At 44.8% G+C, this 12,197-nt stretch overlaps 1 protein-coding gene across 8 annotated transcripts in view; it reads right to left on the reverse strand.

Moving 5' to 3' along the window:
* Positions 1-12,197, reverse strand: part of TNS3 (tensin 3) — a 282,694-nt gene that overhangs the window by 225,078 nt on the left and 45,419 nt on the right. The window contains exon 1 of one of the 8 annotated variants that reach the window (XM_080382112.1): positions 11,695-11,826. The exons of 5 other annotated variants lie outside the window; for them this stretch is intronic. In XM_080382112.1, the coding sequence (XP_080238238.1) occupies positions 11,695-11,742 (48 nt within the window). In that variant the 5' untranslated portion in view covers positions 11,743-11,826. Of the gene's footprint in view, positions 1-5,931; positions 6,042-11,694; positions 11,827-12,197 lie in introns of those variants that run through there. 2 more of the 8 variants (XM_080382107.1, XM_080382111.1) reach the window with 2 other exon arrangements.

Raw genomic sequence — 12,197 nt, forward strand, 5'->3', positions numbered from 1 at the left:
GTGAACTGATGCTTATTCAAGTCGGGATCCCAGATTCATACCACAAACTCCTAACTCAAATCTTTCTTCTCAGTAAACATAGCCTGAAAACGCACTTTTCGTATTTGCTCTGTTCGTGTTGACAGGTATAAGCCAGGTTTTAGTCTGCAGTCACATCCAAGGTACAGCAGTGTCGAAGGCAGTAATTCAATTAAGTAGATCTTTAGCGTTAAAAAGTTACGGTGATAATTAATTGAAATACTGAAGATAGCACTGGAATGCAACTGTGGTAGTATTAAGGATTCTTGCTATTTATTTATTCCTTGCTTTTACTTTTTGTAACAAAGTATAATTATGTACTTTTCTTAATGAAAATTTCTACAGTATGTGGAAGCAACAGAGAGAATATGAATATTATTAAAGACACAGTGTATTTCATAACAGCTACCCCTTTAAAACATTTTGTACACAATCCTGTAGCAAGGTTAATCATTCTCATCCTGTTTTCTCGTTCTCACCATGTTTCAGCAAAAAGCGGAGATTATATTTTCAAACCTGGCGAGCCAGTCCTTTACAACTAACTTTATCTGAGTTGGAATTCAGAGGAGTTTATAGCAATTTAAACTGAAAACACTGTTCTCTGGTGAGTTCCACATGATTCCTTTTTCCATCTAATGCCCTCTGACACTGCTGAAACCTGTTCAGGTTTGCTCAGTTTTTGAATGACATCCCACTGCTGTCACACTGACGACTTCCACAGTGCTGCAAAACCCGAGCAGAAGCATTGCTGGAATCCCTGTCAGAGCTGCCTAGGGCTCAGCTGCTGCCCTCCTCGAAGAGCCTCTGCTTCCCAAGATGGGGCCATCCACAACGAAACCAAGCACTCTGTTCTGTCCGATTCATTCTACATCCGGCCTTTCAGGATGGATCGCAAGGGAGAAATAAGATGAATAAGGAAAACATCTTTTTGCTTTTAAAACCGTGTTCTTCCATTTCTCCTTTTATGGGTGTTCAGTGCATTCATTGATCACAGCTGACAGATTAAAAACAAGCTCCTTTTTCTGTGGGGAACACTGTAAAGTGTCACGGTTTGGTGACACAGAGGCTACCCCATCGCTCTTTTTGAGGATTCTATCAGTGTTCCTCTTGTCTGGACCCTCACAGCTTAAAGAGTCTTCCTGCTCCTGGTGTAAATGCATTCCTAAACAGGAATTCTTCCCAAATGAGGGAGAGGAAAGGAAAAACACCCCCTTACTGTTCTGACATGGTTCCACAGTGAAGAACAGTACAGCTCTTGCCTTCACATTGCTGGTTTTAAGACACTGCAGCCCACAAACCCTAAAATCCTGCAAGTTTTGTTCGGTTTGAGCCAACAGGTTCTCTTCCCTTCCCAGGCAGGGACACACTTGATGCAGTTTAAACTACTCAGAAGTGAATGGGAAATCAGTTAGGGCTGACTCAGGGAAAAGTTATGGGCCAAGTGTCTCTCACAGGCCGTTAACAAAAGACACACATTTGTGTCAGGAGTTACTGTGATCCTCAGCTTCCTCCTGCTTGGGCAAGTTACAGCCACAGGAACCTCAGGGCACCAGACTGGCCACCAGACCTCCCTCTGCATGACTTCAGCCCTCCTGGAGTTAGCACTGCCCCTGGTGCCACAGCACTGGAAAGCCAAGCGCTATACTTACAATCATTATTTTCACGTGAATATAGTTCTTCTTACAGTGCCCATCAAAACCACTCAGGCACAAAGTAGCACTTTTCCCCATTCAAGCACAAAGGCAAGAAAAACTGTTCCAAATACCTTAAAGACAGGCTAAAAATACAACCCTTTGTTTAACTGCCCACCAAAATGACAGCTGTATGAAATCCAGGTCGAAATCCCCCGGTTAAACTCACTCCTTTTCTGTACCGTCCTTCTTTCTGTCTCACACCAGCAAGCATGTGCACGCACCCATGCCTAGGTGTGGTGCCACTCTGCATACACCAAAACGGAGCCTTGGAGCACTGCCTGCACGACCACAAGACGCTCAGCCCATTGCTGAAGCACCACACTGAATACACGCATTGAAAACCCATGAACTGACATTGCAATAAATCTCCAGAGAGCCTTCATAAATCGTATGGGGAGCCTTCAAGGACAAAGACCCAAATGGTTTTAATTTCCCTCTAAGCGATAGCCATAGTTAATACCAGATTTGGCAGGAAGCAGGCATTCCACGCCCGTTGGGCTTAGACGGACATGAAAAAGAGTTTATGTTTGACATTTGCTTTAAAAACATAATTAAAACCTTTTGCTCTTTCAAGTCCCAAACTTGCATTAGTTTCTGAGAGTCCATTACTTTAAAAAACCATTTGTTGGCTCTGATTGCTTGGACAACTGACAAAAAAGCATTAGGAGAGGGCTCTCCGTTAGTGTTCTGTAGCTGGATCACAAAGAACAGGGAGCAACAGAAACAAGATGCTGAACAGCACATTCACTCTCTGTCCCCCTTACAGCTGTTTTTGATAAATAACAAGTGGCTTACGACATCAAGCTCTGATTCATCACTGGCAGCTCTCCAGCAATTAACAGAAAGGAAAGAATACACAGAATTTCCACATATCACCCCAATTCTCTCCACGTCTTTTGTCCCTGAATGTCACATACAGTTGTCTGCCTGGTGCCGCGGTGGCACAGCCGACAGGCCCGGCAGGTATTGCTGACAGTGGAGATGCACCCAAGAGCAACAGCCCATTTTCCAACAGCCGTGCTCCACGCTCCTGCCAGACACGTAACGGAGGGCTAATGCCTCCACAGGGTTGGAGGCGCTGGGGTAGGTCAGAGCTGGGAAGGTTTGTGGATGACCATCTTCTCAGGGCAGAAGGTACAAAAGGCCCACGGCCAGCTAGCTGTGAGAACAGCAGTCTCACAGAGCTCTTGCAGGTCCCACAGTCAAAAACAAACCAACCTGGCCCCTCCGTCCCGAAATCTGTGTGGGAACCAAAACCATGCGTCTTGCTTTGTGTGTCACAGCTCCTGAAAAAACGCCTGACCCCACACCATGTGTAAGGCAGTGTACATAAAACCATCATTCGACTGTTAAAAATCACAAGGAAAGGAACCATTCTGGGCTGTGCCCTAGAACCATCATGATCATGACTTATTGCTTCATTATTACTATTGATTCATTACTTGAAATTAATCCACCACCAGTTTAGCCATGTGGTCAAATACATTCTGGGGTTCACAAGAAACTTGATATGCATAGCAGTGTGGGCATTCACACGTGCACTCATGCGTACACATGCAGATTATGCATTTTGTAAAAATATATGTATTAATTGTATTAAAAAGCTAAACTCCTGCCACAGAAGCTGCTCATATTCATACCCAGGGAGTAAAGGTACAATTAGGTTTATCATTATAACTTAAGTGTCCAAGAAGTGACAGAAAATCCCAGCTTTGGTGACTACAAAGGGGATCTGGGACATAAGTAACTTTTCTTAAAGCCCACAGGGTCCAAAAGGGTTTTAGAAAACAGTAAGTCACCTCAGGATGACTCTTGCATTATCAGCCCTCCTTATGTTACCGCCGGCTGAAGTTGGAAGCCAAAAAAAGATGGGGATGGAACAGGGGTTGGCCCTTCCCCAGACAGGGAGTAACTTCCATGACCAGCTGGACTGGGGCCAGTGGGAAGATCTACAAACCAAGTACAACGGCATGACAAATCTGTGGATTAACAGCAGCACTGTCAGGGAACAAGGCATGTCAAAGCTGGTCATCACATGGGATTTGGGAATGAACTCTGTTTTCAAAAGCCCATTCAGAAATACCAGACTGAACCACCTCCTGACCATCATGAAGTGGTCATCCTTGCCGTAGCGAGCTCCTGAAGTTTGATAAGAGTCCCTACAAGAAAATGTACTGTATGGCTGATAACAAATACGAATCTCAAAGACTCTGACTTCTTTCTTTCGTTTTATGTATGTGCTATAGAATGAAACAGGCCAGGAATGAACGAGAGCGCCTGCTCACCTCAGTTAGCTCTAGCTTCATTCAGTTTTTTCTCTGCAAATCTGGAACAGCTCTGATAAACAACAGTGGCAGTTGACTCTCTAAAAACATTTCACATCTACGTTATTTGTGATAGCTGAAAAAGTGATTCACGCCCTTAATCCAGAAGGGGAAATCCACAAGGCAGCAGTATTTGGGTTTAATTGCAAAGACCTTTATAAGAATAAAACAAAGAGCCAGAAACCCATTATTGCAGAAAGCAGTATTGACCGATGGCTCGAGCAGAGATAAACTAAAGTAAGAAGATCTGTTACAGGCTGTGTTACCGAGTTATTTTGGTTCAGTGTCTTTTCACTTTTCCATGTATTTCATTACAGCCAACAAGTGTTGTCTTGTGACAGTGGAAAAAATACAAAATTGGAATCAAAAAGATCACTTAAAAATTCCCATACTTCTTACAAGTGACAACAGAGGTTGTCATTAGCTTAATTTGAAAAAGAACCTCTAGGACTTTACATACAAGATTTATTTTGGATATGCTACTAATTTTGAAGGTAGGGGCATTCTCAATGATCACCTAAACAAACAGAACTTTTAATCAACGTAATTGTTTCAGACATAAAGCAGAAAGGTGTACATATACATTTCAGGTGATGCTTATGCTTATTCTTGCTGTCCTTCCGTGGTAATAAAATTTGCACTGTGCCTTCTAGGTCAAACTTCCTTTCCCCACTTGATCTTACAACTGGCAGGTCATTCAACAAGAAAACAGGGTTTCATAAATACAGCCCATAGTAATTCTCCAAGAAAAATGAGCTACCAGTTAAGCAGAATAATAATTTCTGACTCAGAAACTGGTAAGATCGTAGGGCAGAGGCTGCACAGAACACCAGACAACAAATGCAAGAAAACCTGGACTATTTTAATGCTTTTTTTCTAAAGACAAAAACATTATTCGAGTCCTAAATGGGTGAGCTACCAAACAGCATCTTGTAATGCCTTCAGCTGTCACAAAGCAAAGTCAGACTCCTCTCCCCACCATCTTGCAAGGAACTACAGAGGGCACATACTAGGACAAAAATAATCCCAACCCCTCATGCTGAGAAACACCTAGCATACATTCAGCACTGGGACATGCTTACTTTTTACATTCCCACTGTGTTTACTTGAACTGGCATGGCAAAATTGTCTCTAGCAAGACAAATCTAACCCCACTTATTTTGGCTCTTTAGGCATTAAAACCAGAGCAGGCTGGAAGGAAAAAGGAAGCAAAAGGCTAGCGCACTGCTGTCTTCTCTTCATCTGTTTTCATGAGAAGGCCACTTCACTTTTTTTTTTTTTTTTTTTTTTTTTTGGGGGGGGGGCGGGGGGGAGGGTGTTGGCGTTTACCATGTGGAAGGGAAAGGTTTTTCCCAGAAGCGATCAATCGCAGACAGTGGCGGGTCACATAAAATGAATTCATGACATTAAGGTAGCTGTGACATCCAGTCGCTGGGACTCGGCCTTGCCACGTACTGTGCGCTATAGCCCCTTTTTTAATGGTCAAACCTAGATAGTGGGAATTCACATAAATAAAGCAGGAGTGCAGCACATCAGCTCACAGGTTTCTTGCAGGCTCTTAGCTGGCTTCTCACCTGACTCTCCTTTTCCTCCCTTGGTCCCTCTGACACACATCTCCCCAACCCAGCACACACACAGGAAGGTCAACGCAAAGAATACTGTTAACTACCACTCACAGACGGATGGAAAAGCCCCCTGAAATCTAATTTTCATTTTCAGCAGGGTATTTGTATTTGAACTGCCAGGGCACCATACCCTGTACAAGTTATTTTCTGGGTAAAGGGTATCTTCACTTGCCTGGAGGTTTTGAGGGGTCATTACCAGCTTTGTATGAGACTGAATCAGGATTCTTAAACCTTAATTATGGGGTTTCTGTTGCACCTGTAGTCTCTTACCATGCTGTAAGAGATCCACGAAGAGCTGGGTTCAGCACCGAAAGCCTTGTTGCTGTAAGAGCCATAGAATCAGATCCCAGTTCAGCAGCTGCAGGTATTTAAGCCAGGGCCTATAACACACACACAACCGAGCACGTTCAAGGATGAAATATTAGGGCTAAACAAGTGAAAATCTGTACCAGGATACATCACAGATACAGTTTCACACCCAAGCATCATGTGATCTACGTACCCACATCACCAGGAAAAGGAGGGCAGTGGGCAAGCAAGCTGGTTTTGTAAAGGTTTCCAAGAGGATGCGACAAAACAAAATGAAATACCAAGTAGTTATCTCTTCGGAGGAAAATATAAGAGGGCATTCTTATTGTTCTGTTTGGGGAGGAGGGGGAAATATATCATGGCCAGCACTAGGTCACTAGGGTATTAAACATTCCTCAGCTTTAATTCAGTAAAGTATCTGAAGTCATCTTTAAGATTCATTTTCAATTTCTAGACCTGTCAAGATCACACAAGCCTTTAAGAATTTATTGTACAGGAACAGGCTTAAGGAACTGCTTGATGTTCAAGTGCTTTGTGGAATGCAGAACCCTGCTGCTGGAGCTAAGTGCATGTTCAACCACGGCAGGCTCATGAGGATTCCTCAACCTCTCACAGGAGTAGAGCAGAGTGGAGGAGGAATGGAAATGCTGCTGACATTTCACTGTTTCAGGAGAGAGGTCAGTTGCTGCTCAGGCACCAGTGCTACTCCAGCATTTATTAAAATCAGCAGGAGCTCTCGCTGCTGCTGGGGGACCATGGGGTCTGCATCAGCCCTGAGGTCAGGAGGAAGGACCAGCTGGAATGAAGGAGAAACAGGAAAAGGGGTATGAATCTTATTCCACAGATCGTAACAGGACTCACATGTTTTGAAAAACAATTATGATAATTTAATCATTGGTTTGGATGATTAAACAATGTGTATCAGCAATGGAATTGTGATCTGAGCCGTTTGTGTAAAGAAACGGCTTTATGAAATGGTGGGGTGACTGAAACTATTTAATCTCTTTGCTTTTAACCAGCTAAATTTGAAGCAGATTGTACCTACTTATATTCAACACATTTGTTTCTCCCTTGCTTTTCTCCGAGACTTTTATTCTAACAGTTTTCTGGATAACCAAAGACTGTCCAAGATCCAGGAAACTTCCCTATTTAGACAAACAAACCACCAGAACCAACAATGTACTTTCTTTCAGAATAACACAATTTAACACTGGTAGTGTGTGGGAAGAAACAATTCTGAAATTATAAAGCAAAAGCAATGCTCAAACCCACAAACTCTAAAAAAATTGTTTTCTATTGTAAGTTTCATGGGAAAGTTGTACATCTTAGGGGACATCACTTGAGCCATTTGGGGAACTTCCTCTTTCCTAATATTCACTTAATATTCTTTTGGAAGGAAAAAGTGTTTTAAATCCTTCTTTTCTTATCAGTTCCTCTAAAAAATTATTTTTGTTAAGTTTTGTAGCTGCATTTATTTTTCTAAAAATAAGCAAATAATTTTTTTTTTAACTTCCCTCTTCCTTAAAACCACTATAAAACTGGATTAAAATGACTGAAAATGCTCCAGCCTATTTTCCACAGGACTGATCGCAGCTGTCAGACAGAAGGCAGGATACCAAAGTGAAGATGTAATTCCTTTCCATAACAGCCATTATGTTCAGCGCACTTCACCTGCCTGAGACCCATTCGAAACTGAACTGACACAGCAGCTAACATTTCTTGAGGTTTTTGAAAAGCTTCTTCCTTTCCTTGCTCATTAAAAATGTGACAGGAAACTTGCGCTTAAGGAACCAGATATTGTGCTGAAGACCTCGAAAAGACCTGCAGTTGCACACCGTTGCTGTATTAACAGTATTGGGCTGGGTTCCTCTGCCCCTCACTTCTCACGTACCAAATAACGTTAGCAACAGGGATAGCGTCACAGGAATTAACTTGACTGGTTAAATAATAGTGGAGTGGGAACAAGGCACATAGTCTGATTTCCCGCTTACCTACGGTGACAAAAACAATGCTGCTTTCCTCCAGAATGTATTAATTAGATGAAGGAACACATTTAGTAAAAAAAGTGGGACTGGCCCACAGGGCTGATCAGTTTCTTGACCAGGATTTGACTAACAGTGCCTCCACGGGTTGAGGCTTCTACAGTCGTCATCACCTTGGCCTGCCATCTGCACAGAGGACCTAGCACCGGTAAAAGGAAATAAAATTTATTCTTAAAGATTCTTGGTTTATTCTGACTTTTCTGTTGCATAACACAGTACGAGGAAACGATGCTAAAGCCTTCTGAGCTCGTGGGTGCTTTGGGCCAATGCTGCTATTCGCTTAGTACTCAATCCCGAAACCCTTTAAAAAAAAATATCTTTTTTCCTGGAAGAACTACTTTTCATCTGTACTAGTAAGTTATCAGTAGCAGAAGCAAGAACATTCCCGCAGGGAGATGATGGACTGCGTAGTATCAGCGACTACCCTCTGATGCAGAGTAGCATCCTCACTTTTGCACAACTTCACCCAGAGTAGAGCTACTCAGACACAACACGGAAGCTTGCTGTAGACAGAAGGCAGCACAAAGACCCATTTGGACCATCCTTTTTCCTTGCTTTGCACAAGTGACAACTCCTGACTTAAAAAGTAGTGTGTTTCAGTGGAAAAGCATTACACTGAGGACCAAGAATCCTGAAGTCTTTTGTGTATTTGCCAAGCAGCTCTGAAAAAAATTACTTACTTTGCGCTTCGGTTTTCACTATTGCTTTTTTGCTTGCTGATAGAAGAGAGCAGGATTGATATTCTCTTGAAAAAGAAAAAAGGTATCTCAGCAACGCAAAGCACAGGTGGTTTTTATCATAAAACATTATGAGCTGTAAAGACACCAGTCCTTGAATTGAAATCATCTGAAACTATGGGCAAACAAGTTCCTATCTCCCACACCCAACTTCCAAGAAAAAAAGAAAAAAAAATCCCAGGAATTGCTCCTCTAAGAAGTCTGACCGCACTACAGATTGCTCAGGGAGTCTGACCTTCCTTACAGTACTATAAACAAAGAAAAAGACATCTAAAGATGTGGCTAAAAAGTAAAGATTTAAAGACTGAGTTTTCCGGTGCTCAGGAAGGTTCGCCAATAGCAAGGGAGCCAGGGCTGGTGCCTGCACTCAGTCCCACCTCCAGCCCAGGCCGAACCGGGGGTCCAACAGTCACCGCCCCAGCAGCTGCCCCCCCACCTCCCCCGAAAGCTGATAAATCACTTGAGGACAAAGCCTACCTCAAAACCTTAATTGCAAACCTGTGGCATTAGTGCCAGTTTTCAGTTAGCTGAAAAGTTACAGTTTACAGCTGAAAATGGATGGTTAGTCCATTGATTCCGAGAGAAAGATATGTGTCTTGTGTAATCCCACTAGAAAAACCTACCCCTCCCCTTGAAAATACAAAACCAACCAACCCCCTCACTCTTTACAACTCCTAGAGTCAAATTCATGCTATTTCCCCCTCAACTTTGTGTAGAGACCTTCTGGCATATTCTGAGGCAGAATGTCTAATAATACAATTATTTCAACTACCCACTGGTAGAAATTCAGACGGTCTGTTGTATAGTTATATATCTTCCTGCTGGAAGAGAAAGATCAATAGAAATTCAACAATATAGAAAGCTAATATTTTAAGCTGTTGCTTGTTGCCTCCTTTTTCATGTTCCAGATGTAAAATGAAGCCACTGATGTTAATACATCCTGCCCACATGTTTTCTGTTCCATAATAGCAGCATAAATTGCAGCCGATGCCAGCTTTGTAGACTACTCCATCATTTGAACTCATTTTATAACCATTTTTTTGAGAATTACTGGCCCAGCTTCCCCTATCACTCATACTAATTTAAAACTGATGAAATGCAATTGGTTTCAGAGAAGAAACTCTGGATTTATACTAATACATAGTAAGAGAAGAATACAGACCATCCATTTCACGGAACTCAGTACAAGGGGGGTGAAGCTCTGCTCAGCCCCAGCAGTCCCTGCTGTATCCCTACAGACTGCTGTGAAGGAAACGGCCACATTTCTTTATCTCCTGGCTCAGTGTTACCCTCTCCCTGTCCTTTTAAGTGTCACAGAAAGAGGAGTTTAACATCATTCAGCTTGTTCTCCTGCTCCTGAGTTCAACACTTAGGCTCACTTGACCCTTTCAAATATCTTAACAGAGAAAAGGAAGAATCAAGAAGAAACTTGGGAGTAAAATCTAGCTCAAAAGGAGTTATTCCTAAAGCAGCACTGACAACATACGTTAGCTGGAGAGCAGCAGGCTCCCAATGCACAGCAAAAAAAGCAGGAACAAGAGTGTGGTGGGGCAGGACTGTCACGGTGAGCTGGTACCACAGCAGCGTGACGCTGTTTCTGAGCAACAGGGTTACCCATCCCTAACCAAGTCCCAGTAATGTAAGCGCTGGCATGAAAAACAGAAAAAGGCATGGCTTTTGCTCCCAAAGGCATACAGCATGGAACGTTTTCTTAACATGTTTCAAGAGCATCCAGCAAAACTGGGGTCCTGGTGCCAACTGAGGCACTATGCAGTGACCAGCAGGGAATGTCCCCTTGAGTAAAGCACGCTCCACTGAGATTCTAAAATCAGGCTCACGGTGCTGGAGCTAAGAGTTGCTAGAGAACTGATATTCATCAATCTCTTAAAAAAAAAAAAAAAAAAAGCAAGCTTGTTAAGTAATTTTTCTTTCCATGGTAACATTATGAACTTCAGGTTTAATATTGTGCCTAAGGTCACAGACTAAAGTTTCTTTGGCAAGAGATCACTGGAGATCATTGTATATGCCTTCAAATGGAGTAGCACTCCTAATTCTGAAAGAAGGCAAAAATGTCAACCTTTTAAATGAGTCACTTGTCTACAACAGAACACTGGCCACCCTACACCTCAGAGGAAAGCAATTCTGGCAGGAAAACATACTCAGATACTTCCCTGGCAGCTTTTTATAATAAAATGGTCATTTGAAGCTGCTCGGTTTGAAACGTTAGATACAGGAGCGATGGCGGTGCTTTCAGAGCTCGGGTGCCCACGAGAGGTCAAAGGGAGCTGGAAACCAGTATTTAACGTGCACAGCCACAGTTTACCACATGTGTGGTGCATTATTATTCATGAATTTCTAGGAAACCAATCCTAAAAGGTTTCAGCAGGAACAGTATGTTTTCAGAAGGATTTGAGACGCGGGAGGCTGCCCGCTGAAGCAGGCGGGAGGCTGCTGTAGCGTGCCGAAGCCCAGGCAGCAGAAACATCTCAACAGATGCTTGAAATTAGTTTAAATCCGTTGCTGAAGCAAAGCTTTCGGAGTAACCCAGAAGGAAGTGCGTGGGGCAGAGCAAGCGCAGGGGGCTGCCAGCAAACTGGGGGGCGGCCGGAGGGTGTGCGGGGTGCCGAGTCCCCCTGGGGAGCCTGCTGGTGCCGCCTACCCTCCTGGCAGCTCCTCTGCCTTTACCCGCAGTCAGAAAGTAAAAATAAAATTTAAAAAAAGGGGGTGAGTAGGTGGGGGGTGGGTTTAAAGCAGAATTAGTTCAAGTTGAGCAAACTCTCACAGCGCTGCAAAGCTGCCGACCCACCCGCACCGCGGGCGTTTTAGGGACCCCCCCAACAACACCAAAAGCGACACAGGGGCACGTCCCCGGACAGCCGGGGGTGTCCGAGCAGCGCGGGGGGCGCAGCCTCCCCGCCCCCGCCCCCTCCCCCACCCCCACGTACCTGAGCTCCGCGGGCGGGGGGGCCCGGCAGGCTGGCCCTGCCGCCCATGGAGGGGGCTCGGCCCCCCCTCGCCTCCAGCGCGGCCGCGGGGCCGGGGGCGCCGTCGGGTGTCCGGGGCTGCTGCGGCGGGGCGATCGGGGCCGGGCGATCGGGGCCGGGCGACGGGGCCGGACGCGCCGTCCGCAGCCGGGGCCGCCGAGCCCCCCCGCCCGGAGGGAGGGGTTCTGGCTGGCGGAGCGCAGCGGCTGCGGGAGCGGCTGCACCACCGGCCCGCAGACCGGCCCGCAGAACCCCCCGCAGAGCCGCTCGCTGCGCTCAGGAGAAACGCGAGCTCTGCAGCCGCCTGGCGCTGACGGCACCCAAGCGCCTGGGGGATTTAAAGCCGACACCAGAGTTGCTTTCGAAACGGTTTCAGAAGGGGAAAACCTACAGGAATTCCCTGCTGCTGCGTGTAACCGGCCCGCCTGTGCCCGTTCATTAGTTCCCTTTAGTTTTTAACAGAA

The sequence above is a fragment of the Falco punctatus genome (assembly GCF_963210335.1).
Source record: "Falco punctatus genome assembly, chromosome: 4".
In the NCBI taxonomy this organism is placed as follows: domain Eukaryota; kingdom Metazoa; phylum Chordata; class Aves; order Falconiformes; family Falconidae; genus Falco; species Falco punctatus.